Here is a 21,078-nt window from a genome sequence, read left to right as displayed (position 1 = left end):
TCGCAAGCTGCATGGAACAGGGCACTTTGCAACCTTGCGTGACTTGCTTCAGCTGGCCAGCCAGGAGGAAGCTCCTCCCCCCATCAGCTGAAGCCAGGCCTGCGGAGGAGCACCCATTTCCACTTGCAAGTGAGGAGCATGAAAATGGGTGCTTTAAACCCTGCATCTTGCTTCAGCTGGCAGGTGGGGAAGTCCCTGCCTGTCAGCTGAAGCCAGCCCCATGAGAAGTTCCCGGTTCTGCGCTGCTTGCAAGCAAGGGGCACATAAATGGGCACTTTAAAGGCACAGACCAATGGACTGATGGACTAGCCCAAAAGTTGTCGTGTCCGTGGAAAATGTGCATCCCAGAATCCTCCGGTTTGCGAACACTGAACTGGGCAGTCCGTGTCAAATTTTAGTCCATTTTCTGGTCCGTGCCCACCTCTAATTAAGACACATCCATGGGGTAGGATGGCCAGCTACCATATGACAACAATCTGGGGGGCAACACTCCCCCCTAGTTGGAGGCCAGTTTTTCGGCCTGCCCATCTCAACTCCCATATGCCTGGTGGAACATCTCTGTCTTGCAGGTCTGACAGAAAGATAATAAATCCAGTTGGGCCCAAATTTCCACAGACATAGAGTTACACCAGGTTGGGGCACAGACCGAGAAAGCCCTGGCCCTGGTTGAAGCCTTCCTAGGGCCTTTATATGGATACCTTTCAGCTTCTGGAGCTCAAGGATGTGGACATGTACCTCCTATGTGCCTAATAGTACAATTCTATGCATAATTGCCCCAGTCTACATCCTCTGCAATCACTGTATTTAATCTTGAGTAATTTTACATAGGATTGCGCTGTAAGTAACCTGTCTCTCACCCCACTAAAATGGTCATTAGAAAGGTAGGAATAGAACAAAAGTTAATGATTTTGTCCCCCCCTCCTTCCTGCTGAACAAGTCTTCCTTTTGTTATGTGTTTAGTTTTTGCAATGTTTGGAAAGTTGCCCAATCCACCTGTGTCTTCACTTATTTTCCAAAGGTTAGCCAGACCCAGCAATTCACCTCAACACCTGAGCACCACTGGCTTGCGATTGTTTGGGCTTGTAATATATAACCAAGCCCATGGTTGTCAGGGGAAGGTCATTGTCACCTTTGCTGAGGTGATTTTAGAAGCACTCTTTTAAGAACCAGGAAGTGAGAGCTTCTCTGAGCACAGGACTGAACATCACAGAATGTCCTCTTCTGCCATTCCAACTGGGGACAACTGGGAAGGAGACCGATGGAAACCACAAATGAGAAGGCAAGCCAAAGGAATTGGTTGTGTGATTGGCACCTCAAAGGAGCTGTTGAATGGGCAAGGGAACCTATCTGGCTGGTGTTCAAATATTTATAAAGGGAGGGGAAACAGTGCCTGATCTTGTGGAATATGAGGGACAAGGTTGTCCCGCAAGATAATCTGAATATGGGAGCTCTCTGTGCACCTGTAGCTTTGCAAAGTCTTCACTGGGGAACTTGCCATCTGAAATCTGACACACCAAGAAGCAAAGAAGGGGAGGAGGGAGGACGGACAACTGGGGAAGAAGTGTTTGGTTCAGGTGCCAAAACAGATTGTATGAGGATTGCCAGTCTCCATGTACCTGCCAAAGGTAAACTGCATGTCCTTCTTCAGCTTGCATCGGGGCCGCACTCTCTGTTTTGCTAACTGACAGTGAAATCCTAAGCAGAGCTACTCCACTCTAAACCCGTCAATGGGCTTAGACTGGAGTAACTGCTTAGGATTTCACTGTGAACCACTTTGGTATTTTCAAGGGAAAATATTCTCTCTTTTTTAAACAAAAGGATATCTTCCCCTCTTTAAAATGCTACTAACAGCAGAGGGACTCCATTTTGATGAGTCAATCTGAAAGGGTGATTGAAGGGTTGAATTCCCTCTTGTCCTTTCTTTGAGCAAGCAGGCGTCGTTCTTAAATGGTGGGTCTTAAATGGACGATCACTCTGTTTTCTGACATTATAGTGGCCGGGCGGGCTGGGGTTTGAACAGCTTCTCAACTAAAATGCAACTCCTTCGCCATTCTTGTGCAGATCTACTGAATACCCAGAATAAAGGGGAAAGAGACCCAGTGGCCAATAGCAGGCATGTCTATGTTCCTTCTTCCATCGGGGCCAAACCAAGCTTCTCCTTTCGTACCTGTTCAGTACTGCTGCCATGGAGTGCAACAAGAGCCACGCGTGGGATCAGCATGCACCGCTCTGTAAAGAAATAATCTTCTGTGTTTTCTCTTAAGAATCACTGGATTAAACTTCAACTTTAAACAAGGGAAGGGGGCTTTCTAGAACATCTTTGGAATTGCTCTTCACACGCCTGCCGCTCGAAATATGGAGAACAGTCGAGCTCTTTGATTATCAGTGTTTTTGCCTTCTGAGTCAAGGCATATGGGCCACACCAACTGGCTTGTGGCAGGTTTGGGACAATCGCTTTTGGGAGAAACAGTGCTGCAAGGAACACACCTCATTGCTGGTTGCTCATTGGACTATGCCCTCGGTCCCTTGCAAGCTCCTATTGTAACTATCTACATTATTTCCTGGTTGCCAAATGCCACCTTGGATGCCTTGCAGGCAGCTGGCGACACTGTTTCCCTGATCAAAGCTGGAGGTGAGTCATTTTTCTCTGTCTTTCAGATGTTGATTCCCTGGAGGTGGGCTAGCGCGGGCCGCTGAATAAGCCCTGAAATGGGCATGCTGAAAAACTGTATAAATATTTACTGTTTGAGCACCTTGTGTCTTAGAAAGCCCGCCTTGCCTCTTCCAAATTGCTATTCTCTTTGTGTGGCAACATTAGTAGGAAGGGTGCTTTGCAGAGAACCTTTGCTGAAGTATGCAAATTAAGCTGCCTTTGACTGAACCAGACTCTTGGTCTAGCAAGGATAGTTTAGTCTGCTTTGGCTGGCAGCAGGTCTCCAGGGTCTCAGCAGAGGTCTTTCATGCTACCTTTCCTTTACTGGGGATGCCAAGAACTGCATTCAAAGCAGATTCTCTACCACCAAGCCATTGCCCCACACCTGATCCAGGCTTCTTGCCTATATGCAAAAATGTGGACTAGATATGGGAGGGAAACATGGAAAGAGTAGTGTGAAGGAAGTGGTTGGAAAGAAAAACAAGCATGAACTCTCAATGCTGATCATGCTTGCTCAGAAAAAAATCCCCTTGGAGTTCAAATCAGTGCAGCCTTGCTCACATTACTCTGTTGATTCAGGTTGAGGGTTTGCAGGCCAGTGCTGAATGGGGGAGGAGAGCTGGGGGGCGGGGGCGGGCAAGGCGACAAAACACAACAGACAACAGGGCTGCAGTTGAAAGAGGCCACAGCTTTATTGAAATTACAGCTCATGGAGCATTGGCACTTTGTAGGGCACTGATCTAAGCATTGGCTGACCCGCATGCCAGCTGATGCCCCCTCAGACCATTGCTGAGGGAGGGAACCTCCCACCCCTGTGTGGATCATCCCCTGCCACCTGGGAGTGAGGCAGATCCGTCAGCACCCAAGCTGGACATGCACCTGCCATGCCTCACTCCCCAGATCCCTTAAGGGGATCACCATAATAGGAAAATTGAGCTTGCGGGCCCCGTTTCCCCCCAAACAAATCAGTGCCCAATGCCCAATCTGCCTGGTCCTCCAAAGTTGTGACAAAAGGGAGGGCTGGGTGGGATGCCGGCCAACAGCCAAATGCTGAGGGGAGGGGGCCAGCTCCACTGAACTGGGCCAGCAGATGTGCGTGGACTGTGCCTCCCCACCCTCTTCAGCAACATGGCGGCCACTGCTTGGGCTTTCCTCTGGGAGTTCGGCGTGGGGGTGGGGAATGGACGTAGAATTGTGGCTGTTATCTGTAAGACTACACTACCCAGGGAAACTTGTGGGACACGACACGTGAAGAACATGTGTCAGGCATCTTGTGTAGCTTGGCTGTGGGTCTCTCTAGATGAGACATCTTACACAGGTAGGATCAAGTGAAAGATCTTACACTTGTTCTCCCATTGTGGATACACGTGCACTACTAGGGAGACAGAGTACTCTTGAATATAAGACCACACAGAAAATAAGTCACTTGAGTGTCCCCAGGTAAGATGTCCTGTGTAGAGAGACTCAATCATAATCACTGAGTGAGTGTCTTTAGGCCAATTACTCTCTCTCAGCCTAGCCAACTCCACAAGGTTGTTGTGAGAATAAAAGAGAGGAGGGAAGAACTTTCTTGGAGGAAGGGAGGGATGAAAATGAGATTGAAGAAGAGGAGGAAAACAATCTGAAAGAATCTTTTGGAAGCTGGTGTATATTTAAAAGTCTGCACAGTGTATGTCCAGTTCCCTGTGCTTTTCTTAAAGCAAAATTGCACTATGCTGCATGACAGAGCAATTACGCAATCATTAAGATCAACTATCACCTAATCCCTTTCCAGAGAAAGAAACTCTCCAAACTGACTTTTCATTCATTGATGAATACAGAGCTTTCCTTCTAGCATATGGATCTGCCTTTATTCATTTTATACAAAACAAAAATCAGCTGGCCTCAGACACATTAGATTGTAAGCCTGGCACGAAAACACTTAGGTCAATCATTACGTTTCTACTTGGCAGAATATAAATATAGACGATAGTTGTATTTTTTATCAAACTATTTATATCCCTCCTCTAGTGCATAAAGAAGAGGAAGAATTTACTAACACTGCAGTCCTACACAGAGATACACCCTTCTAAGCCCATTAATTTCAATTGCACTGTACCTATAGTAACAAAATCTTTGGTTGGAGGCTTTGTTTTTTTACAACTCCATTAAAGATGAAAAACTGCCAGCAAGATATGTTTGCCAAGCATATCTGTGACTTTTCAAGAGGTCTGCATTTCTGAAAACAGCCGCTCCCTGTTCTTGATCGCACCATTTAAAGTAGCTATAAATGTTTCATTATTTTTCAGTAAGTACATTACAGCAGTCTGTGGCAGGAACAACTGGCTACAAATGTGATGACTATAACAATTAAGGGTGCTTCCAAATTTCTCTGGATCTCTCTGGATTTTGGAGGCTCAGATGGCCTGTTCTCATTTCCAAAGTGGAACAGAACCAGTAGGAACCCTCCATGGTTCCATTTTTTAAATTTTTAATTTAATTTTTTAAAAATTAATTAATTAATTAAATTTTTAATGTGTACTCTGCATGCACAAAAGTCGCCACAGCTTTCTTTCTTTTTTTTTTTTTGAAAATTTTTTATTGGGTTAGGATCATATATTTACACATTACAGTCAATTTTCCCATTTCCCAATTTCTAACCCCCTCCCTTTCCCCCCCCCCTTTTTTGTGGACTTCCAACAGTTTTCCAACCCTTTGTCCCTTTTCCCTTACTCTTTATATATTCCTCTATCTAAAAAATGTATATTCTCCCTTTATTCTAAGCAATACTTCTTTAACTATTTTTAATGCTCTGTACCGTAACTATGAGTCCCTTTTTCCATAATGGATAAACAATTTATCCCATAATTCCATTTTCAAATATTTCTGTATAACGTAAACTATGTGAGCCATACATTCATATAAATCGACCAGCTTAAGTTATACTCTATATATTATTCATTCTATCTTCTTCTTTCTGTTTTAGTTATATTTGTTTACATTAATATTTCTATTCCCTTTAATCATAAATCTATATATGATATCAATCAATTTGACTCATATATACCTTCAAATAAACATATTCAGTTTGGTACATTGTACAGAATCAGAAAAAAAATATTATTAATTAGTCAATCCTTATAATTAACCCTTATGATTAGTTGTTTTCTATCAATATTCTATTTATTATTCTATATATTCTATATATATATATCAATCTAATAACATAGCTGCTTAGAGATTCACTTTTACCTCTTCTTCCCCCCGGTAAAGTCACCCCCCTCTGCATTTTATTATACTTCAATAGTTCTCAAACTGCCACAGTTTTCCTCCCACCTCCCATTTCTTCTCCAAATATTGTTTCAGCTTCTCCCAGTCTGTGTTAAACTGTCCTGAGTCCAGATTTCTCAGTTTTCTTGTCATTTTATCCATTTCTGCCATATACAGCAATTTGTAAATCCAATCTTCAATAGTTGGCCCAATCTTCAATAGTTGGCAAGTCGCCACAGCTTTCCATTGCTTCCGTTTGTTTGCTGCGTCCCCACCCATCATTCCGGATGCGCATCAATATAACGATAAAAAAAGCAAACTCTGTACAGATCTATCAAGAATTCTTTGTAACCAGTCAAACACTCCTCTCCACTCCACCCGCACACACTCAAAAATCAAGCCATTATACACACAAAACATCCGGGTTGCTTTTCTACAGGGGTTTATCAATGCACATGTGCACATTTGTTATTGGTTATATAATTTGCAAAATGCAAAAGGAGTGGACAGCTGGAGCACACTATCTTAGCTCCAATTCCAGAAATAATGTAGTAGGTCTCTGTTGTTTCTGTATTTAAGGAGCTGTGGGATGCAGGACACAGCAAAAGTTGGAAAGAACTAAGGCACATGAGGGGGGGAATCTCTTTGTCTATGATAGCAGTAATAACAATACCAGGGTACCCTTATCAAGCGGTAAACCTAGCTAGATTAAAGAGCTCAACCTGTAGATTTCTAGGTTAACCTCAATGCATTTCACATCAGCCACAACAAGGTTGTGTTATGGTTACCCAAAGCACAGTGTTTGCTGACATTGTTCAGTCCTTTCAAAACTGATTGTATGGAACATTGGTTGGAAGCAGAAACAAAAGGAGACAGCCCTCAATCACCAGAACAAACAAGCCACAAAGGACCTGAAAATAGTGGAATGTCTGTAATCTTGACTGAATATAAAAAGACATACTTATTCATTACAATCACCACCATAATATAAAAATGTCAATATGATGATTTAAATGACAACTCAGTGACAAGAGCCAGCGTGGTGTAGTGGTTAGTGCTTCGGAAGAGGATCTTGGAGGCCCAGATTTGAATCCATTATCTACCACAGAAGATGAACTTGGGTCAATCAGCCTAACCTACCTCATGGCACTGTTGTTGTGAGGATAAAACGGATGCGGGGAGAATGACATGGTACATGTTATATAGTTGGTATATCAGACTAGGATCCGGGAGACCTGGGATCGAACCCCCATTTTGCCATGGAAGCTCACTAGGTGACCTCGGGCCAGCCCCACACTCTCAGCCTCACATCCCTCACAGCATAGTTATGAGGATAAAATGGAGACAGGGAGAAAGCCAGGTGTCCATTGGGGAGGAAAGTAAGGTATAAATGAAGTAAGTAAATAAATGAAGCCACTTGGGGTCTCCATTGGGGAGAAAGGTGTGGAATAAATACCTAAATTCGAGGGAGACTACACAGGACGCACAGGCACGTACTGGGTCTTGCAAGGTCTCTGGGTAGTGTAGTCAGGGCTTTTTTTCAGCAGGAACGCGGTGGAACGGAGTTCTGGCACCTCTTGAAAATGGTCACATGGTCGGTGGCCCCACCCCTTGATCTCCAGACAGAGGGGAGTTTAGATTGCCCTCTGTGCCGCCAGCAGAGGGCAATCTAAACTCCCCTCTGTCTGGAGATCAGGGGGTGGGGCCACCGGTCATGTGATCATTTTCACCGAGGGCGATTTAAACTTTTAAAAACTCCCCCCTTGTTCCAGCTGACCCAAAGTGACATTATTGTGCGGTCCTGAGTTCCATCACTGAGTTCCACCACCTCTTTTCCCAGGAAAAAAGCCCTGAGTGTAGTCTTACAAAGAACAGCTGCTCCATGCGATTCTTCTCCAGGGGAAGGGCGGTGGAGGGATTCTCTCTCTGTCTCTTGGAGAAAGCCTCCACTTGGGTTTTCCTCTGGGAGCTCAGGGGCAGGGTGCTTGTGTGGATGTAACAGGAGGCAGGAAATCCAGGGCAGCTTTTTGCAAGAGAGAAAGAAAATCCATGATGCGATTCTCTGCTGAGGAGAAGGGGGGAGGAATTCTCTCTTTTCCCCTCTCTCTCGCAAAAAGAACACATGTCGGGCATCTCGTGTAGTTTGGCTCTAAGTCCATTAAATAATGACAAGACACCAGGTAGATTCCTGTTTCAGATACTTTCATCAGACTACTGTAGATAAATGCACAGATGCAATATGGATGTATTCATCATTACACCATTTTAAGATCCTTCAATGGTTGATCATTCCTTCTGGAATGCTCCCTGCGACATTCTTACTTGATTGATTTACGAAAAGGATAGCTCCTCATTTCTTTTGTGGTTGATCTCCAGTTGGCATTCAGTAGGTCAATTCCACACCTACTTACCTTCTGCGCAGTGCACGCGCGCGCACACACACAACCAATCCCTGGGACCTGGACGAGGAGTTCCTCAGCGTTTGGAGTTACCCTTACTGACCCAAAAGACCTCCAAAGCTACTAGCAATCTTTACCCCAAAATAGAGATGAAAGCTTATTTCTTTTCTAGTCTGCTTGAGGTTCTCCTTGCATTCATGCCTTTGACATGAGTCATCTTTCTTGACTCACACCTGTTCTTTAGAAGTGGGGAGGGGCTGCCGTTTAGTATTTGAGCACATTCTTGGCACACTGAAGTTCAGTTAAAGAATCTCAGGTGACAAAGCAGGAAAATACTTTTCTCTTCTTGAGATGAACAATACTTGCTTAGCTAGCCTTGTGGCTGTGAGGTCAAACTAAGTGTGCAGACTTTTAAAGTTCCAGGTTCCTCAGACCCAGTTCAGGTTCCCTGCGGCCACACAGCAGCTATGGGAGAGGACTGTTAAAAATAAAGGAGAACCCAAATGTCTCAGAATGCTACCACAGGGAAAGAACAGCTCCTGCCTCCTCATGCAAGCCATTTCCTGTGTCACAAATAGAGATGGGCCTGATCTGAATTACGATTTCAACCCCCCCCCCCCCCGATTTTGGCGTTTTCGCCATCGTGACTCAGCTAATCGGTTCTGTCCATGGCAACTGATCCAGCAGTCAGGAGTTTGCTTGTTTGGGACTTGATCGGATGGGTCAGTTTCTGTTCAGAATTGCAGACACTCTGGCGCTAGTAATTTATTCCCGGGGCAACGGAGTCAGGGAAATGAGCTGTGTTTGCCCTCCTTCTGTCGCCCTCGAAACACGAATGGAAGCCCAGCTTTCCTTGATTAGCAGGCTTCCTTCCAAACACGGAGCAGCAACCCAGGGGAGGGAGGGGGAAGGGGGTGGGCACAAAGGAAAGGCAAAAGGCAGCGCGGGAGGCTGGGAGGATGCTCGCGCCGTTCGCCTTTCCCCAGGACAAGGGGCGCGTGGGCAAGCCAGCTGGCCCTTGTCCTGGGGAAAGGCAAAAGGCAGTGCGGGAGGCTGGGAGGTTGCCTGTGCCGTTCGCTTTTCCCCAGGACAAGGGGCGCGCGGACACGCCGGCTGCCCCTTGTCTTGCAGGGCAAGTGAACGGCGCGGGCAGCCTCCGAGCCACTCACGCTGCTGCCAGCTCCGCAGTGCACCGGGTCAGCCGGCTTGCTGCGTGGGCAAGGGCAACTCAGGAGCGCGCGCACGTGCAACAGCCTGACTACGGTTGCCCTGGGCGCTGGCCTCCCCGATTCCCGATTTCGGACCAGAAACTAGACATGATCGGTTAGAATCGGGAACCTGCGTTTGGCGGCAGCCCAGATCCACAATCGGCTTAATCGGGATTTATTTTTGGATTGTGCCCATGTCTAGTCACAAATAGCACAGTGTGTGTGTGTGTGTGTGTGAGAGAGAGAGAGGGGGGGGATTTCCCTGTTTTCACTGCTTCACATGCACGGAATAGTCCAAATGGAGCAGCAAAAGCAAAGACACCCCTGCACCCACTCACTATTTTGAAAAACAGCTTGAGAGGGGAGACAGGCGCCCTTCCGTCCCCTGCAGTTGCATTCTGAGGCCATTTGGGGTCTTGTTTATTTTTTAAAAGCCATGCCCAACTGCTGCTGTGTGGCTGCAGGGAATCCAAGGTGGGCCTGGAGCACCTGGATCCAAGTCTTTTAAAACCTGGGTGTTTAGTTTTACACTGATTTGGGATAAGGCAACTTCTGATATTCATAAACCCAAATCTACTGTTATGATCTTCTGCATTTCACCCAGAGGAGCCAAAGCACAGTAGTTGATCACACGCTCACCGTACAGAAGGACTCAGATTCAATCCTTGGCATCTCCACCAGCTTAAGGATCTTAGGTGTTGGGGAAAACCTTTCTCTGCCAAAGAGCCAGGAGAGTTGCTTCCAGATTAGGAAGCTTGGTGGATTGCTGATTTGACCCAGACTGACAATGGAATTCAGGTGGTGTCCTGGGCTTCATTATATTACATGGTGCTGGTTGAAAAAGAAATTTCAAGATGCACCAAATGCTGCTGGGCTAGGGAGCCAGGGGAAGAGACAAAGATCCATTCTCCCACCGAGAACATAAAAGCCAGAAATAAGTCAGATCTATCTCCCAGTGTAAATCTGCCTGCCTTTTTGTAGGTCACATTTTTATCCTGCCCTCCGTCAAAAGAGCTCAGGGCCAGTCTACATCATTCTCCCTCTCTCATTCAATCTGCACAACAACCCTGAAAGGTGGCTTAGGCTGAGACAGTGACTGAACCAAGGCCAGCCTCAGGGCACAGTGGAGATTTTAACCTGTGTCTTCCAAGTCCTACTCTAACCACTATACCATATTAGCCTAATGAATGGCTCTCCCCTCCTCTGTTTTGTCCTCCAAGCAATCTTGTCTCAAGTAGGTTGGGCTGAGAAGGAGGAACTGGCTCAAGGACAGCTAGTGACTTACCTGGCAGGGTGGGGATGTGAACCTGAGTTTCCTTGGACATTGTTCAGCACTCTTACCACCAGCAGCTCTCTCCCCTGCATCACAATTCATTACTTGGTTACTCCCTCATTGTATTCCAGGAGACTTTGGACTATGCACGTCAGAGCTTAGCAATTAATCAAAAACAGAAAAATGTAATTGTATGCTTTGTATACCTGAAGAACAATGTATCTCCTGTATCCATAGCTTTCAGCAACGTCTGCGATTTGGACCTGGGTGGTCCAGGCTAGCCTCATCTGGGAAACTAAGCTGGGTCAGCCCTGGTTAGTAATTGGGTAGGAGACCACCAAGGAAATCCAGGATTGCTAAGGCAAGAAATGGGAAACCACCTCTGTCCGTCTCTTGCCTTCGAAAACCCTCTTGGGGGTCGGGGGGAATCGCCATGAGTCGGTTGCGACTTGATGGCACCTTACACACACCATCTGGACTAATAAAGACTTTTAACTTGTAGGAGACTATCCTTTTATGGGCCCTGATGTCTTGGCATGATTTAATCTTTTGCATACCGAAGATATCAGGTCCAGTCCTGACTGCCACCACTTAAAGGTCTTGCTGGATGCTTCCATGCAGATGGATCAAGATGGGCAGCCGTGTTAGTCTGTCTGTGGCAGTAGAAAAGAGCAAGAGTCCAAAATTTGGGGTAGGGTATGAGCTTTCGTGAGTCACAACTCATTGCTTCAGAAGTGAGTCACTTCTGCAGAAGTGAGCTGTGTCTCACGTAAGCTCATACCCTACCCCAAATTTTGTTAGTTTTATAGGTGCTATTGGACTCTTGCTGTTCCATGCAGATGGTTAGCTCCATCTTACCTCCTAGACTGCATTGTGTTGCTTTTCGGAGCAGTTCCAGAACCCCACACCCACATCACTGCATTCCCCTTCAATATCCCCTCACATCCATCATTACCCACCACGCCATGTCATCAACAGGGGTTTCCTTACTTTTTTCCCATGTGAGTAGTTGCTATATTGGGTGGGAAGGTGGCATGGTGCACCCAGATCTCATCAAATCTCAGAAACTAAGCAGTGTCATTCTGGGTCAGTTCTTGGATGGGAGACAAGCAAGGAAAACCAGGGTTGCTCTGCAGAGGAAGGCAATAGCAAACTGTCTCTGCTCCTCACTTGCCTTGAAAACCCCTTGATGGAGTCACTATAAGTTGTTTGCAACAAGATGGCACACACCTACATATATAGTTGCTATATTACTATAACATCATAACACTATGGTATTACAGCTACTACTAGTTTTCTCACTACTGCTAGCTAGAAAAATCCCTCCAGCAGAACAAGGAGGGGGGTAGATAGGTTACCACAAGGGGACACTGAAAAATTCACAGCAAACCTCCCCATGGGGATGCTCCATTGCCAACTTCCAAGCCTCTGTTGGGGTTGGGGGAGGGACTATTGACCCTACAACATCCAGGTCCAAATTGAGTTTTTTTTATAGGAGCTAATGCCTGCAGCTATAACAGTGGTCTAAAATCTGCAGACACTTACAGCTGGACATTGTCCAGTCTCCTGCAAAGCCCTATATTGGATCTGGCTCAGTGCCTAACAGGCAGAGAAGAAGCCCTGGGGTGGCCATCTGTGCACTCCGCCCCTTGAGCTCAGCTCCCAGCCAGACTCCACTCCTGGGATTCTGGGGCAACTGTGCGATCCCTGGACAGAGGCAGATCTCCTTAGTGGGTTCCTCAGCAGACTCCTGATCTTGCATCGTCTGGGCTTCTGGTCCAGCAGTCAAAGCTGATTGCTTGTCTTCTGACAGATCCCAGAAGTCAAACAGCCCAGTAACTACAGGGTCTGCCAGGGATTCAACCCCTGAATGGCCAATTTGGCGTAGTGGTTCAGAGCAGCAGGAGAATGGAGTTTGATTCCCCACTCCTCCACTTGAAGCTAGCTGGGTGACCTTGGGTCAGCCACAGCTTCTCAGAGCCCTCTCAACCACACTGACCTAACAGGATGATTGTCTTGAGGATAATAATAACACACTTTGAAAACTGCTCTGAGTGGACATTAAATTGTCCTGAAGGGTAGTATATAAATCAAATATTATTACCGTAAACATTATTATCATCCCCTGGATAATATTACTACTACTACTACTACTACTACTACTACTACTACTACTACTACTACTACTACTACAACCTTCATGGAATCTTCATCCTCCAAGCAGGACATATCAAACCCATCCCTGACACTACTGGTTGCTGGCATGGACCATATCAATCTAGATCCGGCGGAAAGGAGCTTTATGGTAACAAGCCCGAGTTCAGTGGCAATGCTGGCAGAAGGACTCTGGCACAACCTCCAGTTAAAGAAGTTGCAGGAACTGGGGAGAATTTCCTCTTCCAAACCCAGCATCCAAAGCCATCTCTCTTTTCCAAGCAGGCAACGTCTTCTCTGACTACTGACTAAGGTGTGTGTCTCACACACAACCATATGCCCCCGTTAGCATCCTCTTACCACAAAAGGGTTTTCAAAATGGCATTGGGTTATATCTAAGAGCAGAACTACAAGTGACAAATAGCTCGTGTTTAGCACGTGACAAGGTTTACATGGGTTAACGCCTTTTGCTCACCTGTTCACTTGAACGCTGTGATCACACTGTCCTTGTTCCCGTATCCTTTTTTGCACATATTTCTCCAAGGTCCTCCTGCAACGAGGGAGGTATCCCATGAAGCACTGCGGCTTTGCGTATGCTCAGCTCTTTCTTGAGATTATTCTCTGTGCAGAATAATTTAAGACCTTCAACACCAGGTGGCGCTCTTATGCTCTTTCTCCACAAGCACTGTGGCATGTGGAGTGCAACAGAAAGTAATTGACCCCAAAGTCCCCTTTAATCCCTTCGCTAACTGTTCCTCTTTCATGGACGGTGCTCATTCAAGAAGTGGGGGGGAGTGCTGTCCCCTCGAAACATGAGACGCATAGCTCTGAAGGGTCCCCTGATCCTAGTTGGCGCCCTTAAAGAGAGCCCTGGGGAATACTGAGAAGAAAAGGAAGGCTGTACACATTACCTACAATTAAACTGCTTGATTTAAGGACTCTGGAATCTGTCCCCAAATCTGGCATGTCTCATTGTATTCTTTTGTACATTTAAGGCTCATCTGGTTGTTAGGGATCTACCACCCTAGTTTACCACCTGCCGGGCTGGAGGCCCGCCGAGTCTGCAAAGGGAGGGGGGTAAGGAGAGAGAGGTGCCCGAGTGCCAGTGACCCTGGCAACTCGCCCAGTGCAGTCCCAGTGAGGGCAGCACCGGGCGGGCTGGAGGCACGCCGGGTCTGTAAGGGGAGGGGGGAGGGAGATAGAGAGCTGCCTGAGTGAGGGCGATCCTGGCAATTCGCCCAGTGCAGCCCCATTGAGGGCTGCCCCGGGCAAGTCAGCAGGCACCATGTCACCCGGGTGCTCACACCCCTCCCTTCCCAGCCTAGCCCAACCTGCCTGTAGCCTGGCTGGTGAAGCCCCCATTGAGGGCTGCACCGGGCAGGTCAGCAGACGCCGTGTCACCCGGGCGCTCACACCCCTCCCTTCCCAGCCGAGCCCAACCTGCCTGCAGCCTGGCCAGTGAAGCCCCCGTTGAGGGCTGTACCGGGCGGGTCAGCAGGTGCCATGTCACCCGGGCGCTCACACCCCTCCCTTCCCAGCCAACAGAACCAAAATACTAGTTTAGTGAAACTGGCACCTGTTAGGCGACATCCCCAGGTGTGAAAGACTTCCGTTTATTGGATACCGGAGGACAAATAATTTGAAGGACATATTAACAAGATCGGAGTTCAAGACCCAGGGAATGGCATTTGATCGTCCCATGGGGCATCATCCCTGTGGTGATTGTAATGTGTGTATACACATGGTCAGACTGGAAAATCTGAGTATAGGTAAGCATAGGAGCAGGAGCTTCTCCACCTGCCGTACATCCAATTTGGTGTATGTCATTTGCTGTGAATGCAATTTGTATTATGTTGGCAGCACCACTAGATCACTGAAGGTGAGAGTTCAGGAATATCTTTCCAGAATTAGGAATCGGGTTCTTGAGGCCCCATTAGTAGCCCATTACCTGAGAGAAAATCACGACATTAGGAACCTGCGTGTCTCAGTGCTGGAATTAGCACAGGCATCCTCACCGCAGGAGGATTTGAAGAGGAAGCTGTGCAGGATGGAGAGTAGATGGATTTTTGACTTGCAATGTCTGGCCCCCTTGGGCTTAAACCAAGAGATCGATTATTCCTGCTTCTTAGGGGTAGGATGATTCAGCGTTTTACTGAATGATGGGTTTTGCACGTTCCTTTCGGTACAATAGGTTTTGTACATCAATCTTTGCTCCAGACCACTTTGGACAATTCAGGTTATTGACTCCAAACATGTGTTCCCCAATTTTTCAATTTTTTTTATTTTAGTTTAGTCAGGAATAGAGAGTCATGGGGGTGGCTCCTTTAAGGGGGATTTGGGGAAACAATCAATTATGTCATTAATTACCATCTGAATTTAACTGGTTTCCTCCCCCTTTGTGTTTATGTCCGTCGTAATTTTTGATTGTGTATTGGATCCGGGAGTGTGTTGGACCGGGAGTTACTACTTGTAAGTAAATTGATGTACTTTTATGACTTGTAAGTATACTTATGAAACTCATGGTATGGCAGCAAGGGAGTGAGAGTATCTGTATCATGTGTATTGTTAATTTATTCATGGTCCAGAAGATATATGCCCATGAAGAAGTGCCTTTTTGCCACGAAACGGGATTGGAAACATCAGTGCACACATTGGACCGTCGGCATTAATGGTTTCATCATGCATGGATTATGACTTTTAATTATTTATGAACTCTCCTGGAAATTTGTTTCCAACTGGAACTCCACCTCCCCTTCCTGGGATCTCCCATTGTGGAATGTATATATGGACATTGACGGATTGTGATTGATATATTTATTGCTTTATGTACACTGTTTATAACACTTTTGCTATTTGCACTTAAATGCACTTTAATAGAATAGAGATACATATTGTTATATTCCCGGCTTTGTTTCTGTTTGCTCCATTAGAGCCAGTGGCAAGGGGTCAACAGTGGTGGTTTTTATGCACTTGGATGTGAGTTCCCTCCCTTTCCAGCCCAGGTCCCCGGTGACAGAGCTGTCCCCTGAACACATGCTCTTCCTCCAAGGGGCTCAGACCAACATATAAAGGTCTCTTTCCCCCATTTTATCTTCACAACAGTGCTGTGAGGTAGGTGACTGGCCCAAAGTCACCCAGCTAGCTTCATGGTTGTGTCACACTAGTCTCCCAGAAGCTAGTATGAAGGAAGTGAAGGGTACATATCTGTGAATTTGGGAGTGGATGGGGGATGAATAGAATGGAATTTATGCTGAGAAGACAGGAGTGGTTTAGAATTTCTCATTCTAGTTGTTTCAGTCGAAAAGATCCCCGTTTTGCTTTTCTATAATAATCAAACTTTTCCATTTTTCTGTTTGTTCCCTGTAGAACACCTGTATTCTTCAGTGTTAATGATATGTCAATCAATGAGCATTATAGATAAGACTTATAAATGTTGATAAATGACACATATTGCACGTACATAGATAAATGACGTACATAGGGTTTTATCCAAATTTCTGCTAATGGAGGGGAGGTTTTTTGCCGATTCCCCCTCTTGTTGCAGACTTCCAGTTCCTCCTTCATGCTGTTCCTGGGGAGGGGAATTCTTCCACCCTCCCACCCCCAGAGCAGCATTTGAGGAAGTATTTGGGGTTGCAACAAGTGTGGGAAAGTGAGGAAATCCTGCTTCACTGACAGAAATCCCTTCCATCAGAGGAGATTTACTGTGGGACTGAAGCCAAACACTGTGTAATATATTGCCTATAAAAATGGTACCATGTGCTTAAGCAATACAAATGAATGGACAAAAGCCACACTGAAAACTGAGGAATCAAAACCGCAAACAAAAATATGAATGAATACAAGACGTGAACGAGAATATTTGCTTGCCCTTTCAAGCAAATGTTTTCACCAAATGTTTCCGCTTTCACTGAAACATTTGGCATCACGTGCAGTCCTGATTCTTTGCATGGGTATTCATGTCTACTAAATGACCACAATCAATACAAACATTACAGTGAACTGCCCCCCTCTCATGTACGTGTGAGGTGCTGAAATAGTTTAATTAGATCCATAAATGCTACCAATAGTCAAAACTTTGAAGCACAGCAGTGCTAACGAGGAGCCTTATAATGTGTTTCTGAATTAAGGCCCCCATTTTAGGCATCAAAGGAAGGGACACTAAACAGATATGACAGGGTTTGGAAATCCGGTGTGTAACCCAAAATCCTAGTTTCAAATGTATGCCAAAATCCAGTCTCACTGCAAAATGAAGATAATTGGACAGTTGACGGAAGATTCCAAAATTGTCCTCATTTTGATTTCTCCCTAGGATTAGACTTCCCAAGTAAATCCCCCAAGTGGAAAGTTGATTCATTAGAAATCTTCCATTATTTCTCAGGTGACTGTGAATTTCACAGTGAACCTGTTTGGCAGTCAAACGTATGGTGTTCAACATTCACATTCAGATTGTGAGCCTATCAGGGACATGGTCGGATTGGATCAAACGATTCAAAACATTGACAAACAATGTATTGTCGAAGGCTTTCACGGCCGGAGAACGATGGTTGTTGTGGGTTTTCCGGGCTGTATTGCCGTGGTCTTGGCATTGTAGTTCCTGATGTTTCGCCAGCAGCTGTGGCTGGCATCTTCTGAAGATGCCAGCCACAGCTGCTGGCGAAACGTCAGGAACTACAATGCCAAGACCACGGCAATACAGCCCGGAAAACCCACAACAACCATTGCCAAACAAGTTTGCTGCTGTCTGCTGGTCAGAAGTTGACTCACAACTGATCGAGGGATCAGGTGGGAGTCAATTCTGACCTATTCCTCACCCCCCCCCCAAAGTAAAAATAGCTGCACCAAAGATCAGAAGCAATTTCAAAATGGAGAGGGAGCTGGAGGGAGCAATGCTTTTGGTCTCCCAATTGCAAAAGGAAGAGGTGAAAGATCTCGTTTCTCTTCTCTGCTGTCCAAGCCAACAGCTTGGGATGGGGAGAAGAGGAGCGAACTTTTTTTTCTCCCCATCCCAGAGTTTGGGGTATGGAGAAAAGAAGGAAAATCATCTGGGTTTCTGATCACCTCTGCTACATTTTTCTGAATCTCAGAAAAGTTTCCAGGATTGAATATCAGAAGAACTCAACTCCCGGCAGATCAGCTGGGACCTGGCTCCTGATTCCCCACCCTCATTCCAGTCCTGAAAATGTTTGCTGGGTACAGAGCAAAATGTCTCCAGCAGGAGATCAGATGCTGACACCCAGAGGATCTCTAAGGTTTCCAACAGCTGAGTAGCCCATCAGTTATATGGCTGCCTGATCACAGCTGGCAAATGGGAAGTAAGCCAAACTGGCAAGTGTCTGAGCATGCCTAATTATTTCAGATTTCTATTTCCAATTTTGACCCAGTATGCTGGGCATGCACAGTTTGGTGTAACTTCAGTATTGTTCTTTTGTGTCTTTGCCCCTCCTCTGCATAGTTAACAGACATATGTGTTTTGATAAAAACATTGCCAAAAGAGAATCTAACAATATGGTTGCATTTGCAGTTGTATCGAGATACTTTTTGCATGCTGTTTTACCTGTGCATAGGAATGCATGTCTGCATCCAGCTGATAATAAAAAATGCATAATGCGTTAAAACACCACGCAACATGAATCTCGGTGCAATTAGATGGATAATCATATCAAGATTGCTTTTTTGCAGTGTGCACATGCATATGGCTGGCATAGAGAAACTAAAGGAACAGAAAGTTGTGGCACCTATGGATGTGCAGTAGTGTACAAATTTCAGAAACAAAAAGCTAAATGAGTAGATTTTCTGATCCAGAAACAAGTCCAGGTTATCCAGAACTGCAAGATGCGGGGAGAAATTTGGATGAGGAGAACATTGGAAACACTATGCTAAATGACATTGCACCTCTGGTGTGAGACAGGTTGTTTTACACAAGAAATGAAGGACATAGTCCTATAAGTCATTAGCAGTTGGCCGAGAGAAGTTTTGGACCTTAGCAACTGAGGTAAAGTTGGCTAAACTATAGAAATCCAGTCAAGGTAAAGCACTTCTATCACATCAGCAAATGGGGCCCACACAATCACTCTTCCTTTACTCTGTCTCTTTCCCCCGCAGACCTATACATGGATTCCAAGGAACAGACCAAAACATCAAACTGCCGGAAGCTGTTGCCCTTTCTTTTCCTCCAGCTGATAATCAGCATAGTGTTGTTTGCCTACATCCGAACTGCCCGGCAGGCAGACTCTTCAGAGTCCATTCCTTCAGCACTAGAGCCAGTGAAACAACTTGGAACGAGCATCCCTACTGACAAGGGACCCCCAGAGATCACCATCCTGCTATGGACTTGGCCGTTTGGGCAATCATTTGACTTTCCAAAATGCTCCTCGCTCTTTAACATCCGGGATTGCCACTTCACCGCTGACCAAAGCTGGTCTGCCAAGGCTGATGCAATTGTTGTACACCACAGAGATGCATGTTACTCCAGAAATCTTCCCCCAAATCCATGTCCACCTACCCAACGTCGGATCTGGTTTAATTTGGAGTCTCCCAGCCACTCCCCCAATCTGGGCTACATGGATAACAATTTTAATCTCACCATGTCGTACCGGAGAGACTCGGACATCTTCGTCCCTTACGGGTGGCTGGAGATCCTCAATCAACCACAGAACTTTACCATCCCACCCAAGTCTAAGCTAGTGGCTTGGGTTGTCAGCAACTGGAACCCAAGCTCCCGCCGGGTACAATACTATCAAGAACTCAAGAAGTACCTACAAGTTGATGTTTATGGACGGCAGCACTTGTCTCTCCCTCGGGACAAACACCATTCCACTTTAATGCAGTATAAATTCTATCTATCTTTTGAGAATTCCATCCATGAAGACTACATCACTGAGAAAGTCTGGAAGAATGCCTTTCTCTCCATGGCTGTTCCCATTGTCTGTGGACCACCACGGAAGAATTATGAACGCTTTTTGCCCCCAGACTCCTTTATCCACATTGAAGACTTCCCCTCTGCCCAAGAAATGGCCCGTTTTTTACAAGAACTGGACAAGGATGACGTACGGTACCAGAGTTACTTTCGTTGGCGGTCACGGCTGAAACCTGTCGGAGAAACGTACTGGGCCATTCACTACTGCAAGGCATGCCGGGCTTTACAAGAAACTCCCGTTCACTACAAGACTGTGCCAGAACTGAGCAAGTGGTTCAAATGAGATGAACACTGCACATCCTTTCAGATAACTTCCACTTTGGTTAACCATCAATCTTCTCTTGGAACAGCTGGATAGCTAGATTAAGAAAAAATCCTCCCTTCTTACCTGTATGTTTAAGGACTTACAGAAATGTTAATAGAAGGTGAAGTGGAGGCATGACATGAGGTTATAAACATGAGGTCAGGTATCCCACAGTTTCCTCAACGCTGATTTTTGACAGTCCCCCAAAGAGACTCTTTCTGGTCCATTCACATCAGTTGTGTTGTTCTCTATCTGCTGATAGTGCAACAAGTGGAACAGTTCATAGCACATGCAGTATGAGCCTCCCTGCCACCAGATTGGGATAGGCTGTTTTACACAGCAGATTTGTGGATACTATTAAAGCAGAACAAATGAGTGTTTCGTTTATTTTACTTTTTCTTTATCTCCAAAGCTGAGTGGATGCAATTTTGGATGTTTGTCTTCCAGAACTGCTCAAAGGAATGCAAATCCATATATGAATGGCTTTTGAAGTTCAAGGCAAATTGTTCCTCAGGAAGAGTGGCTCTGAGCTGAGTTGAGATACAGGCATAATGGAGGGATGCTTCCTTGCTTCTTGTTGTACCTCTGCTGGTCCCATTAATAAAAACACCGGAGGGGAACAGATTAGCAAAGGAAGCCAAAAACATTAAGAGCAGGAATTACTGTAGCAGTTAAAGTTCCTAACAGCAAAGCAGAGATCAGAGAGAAGATAAATGTTTTTCATTTGGCAACTGATGTTAGCACAAACCAAAGAATCGGGCAGAGGGTGTGTCTGTGATACAATACAAAAGGTCCTAACTTTAGTTGACTAATCCCAAATTTCAGGGGAATTTAGAGCCATTCTTGTGACAAAAATCCATGTGAATGGGCTAATTCATAGGGAAGTAACAAGTCCTTCAATGACATCAAGCCCCTCAGA

At 45.7% G+C, this 21,078-nt stretch overlaps 1 protein-coding gene across 1 annotated transcript; it reads left to right on the top strand.

Moving 5' to 3' along the window:
- Positions 1-1,486: 1,486 nt before the first annotated feature.
- LOC129330905 (4-galactosyl-N-acetylglucosaminide 3-alpha-L-fucosyltransferase FUT6-like) lies at positions 1,487-20,535 on the top strand. Its single transcript, XM_054981177.1, has 3 exons — positions 1,487-1,625; positions 2,062-2,632; positions 19,042-20,535. Exons 2-3 carry the CDS (start codon positions 2,413-2,415, stop codon positions 20,136-20,138), a joined length of 1,317 nt encoding a protein of 438 aa, XP_054837152.1. The 5' UTR covers positions 1,487-1,625; positions 2,062-2,412; the 3' UTR covers positions 20,139-20,535.
- Positions 20,536-21,078: the final 543 nt, after the last annotated feature.

This window comes from Eublepharis macularius, chromosome 5, assembly GCF_028583425.1.
Source record: "Eublepharis macularius isolate TG4126 chromosome 5, MPM_Emac_v1.0, whole genome shotgun sequence".
NCBI classification, from domain to species: Eukaryota; Metazoa; Chordata; class Lepidosauria; order Squamata; family Eublepharidae; genus Eublepharis; species Eublepharis macularius.
The sequence above is the reverse complement of the archived record's forward strand: the minus strand, read 5'-3'. Positions and strand labels throughout refer to the sequence as shown.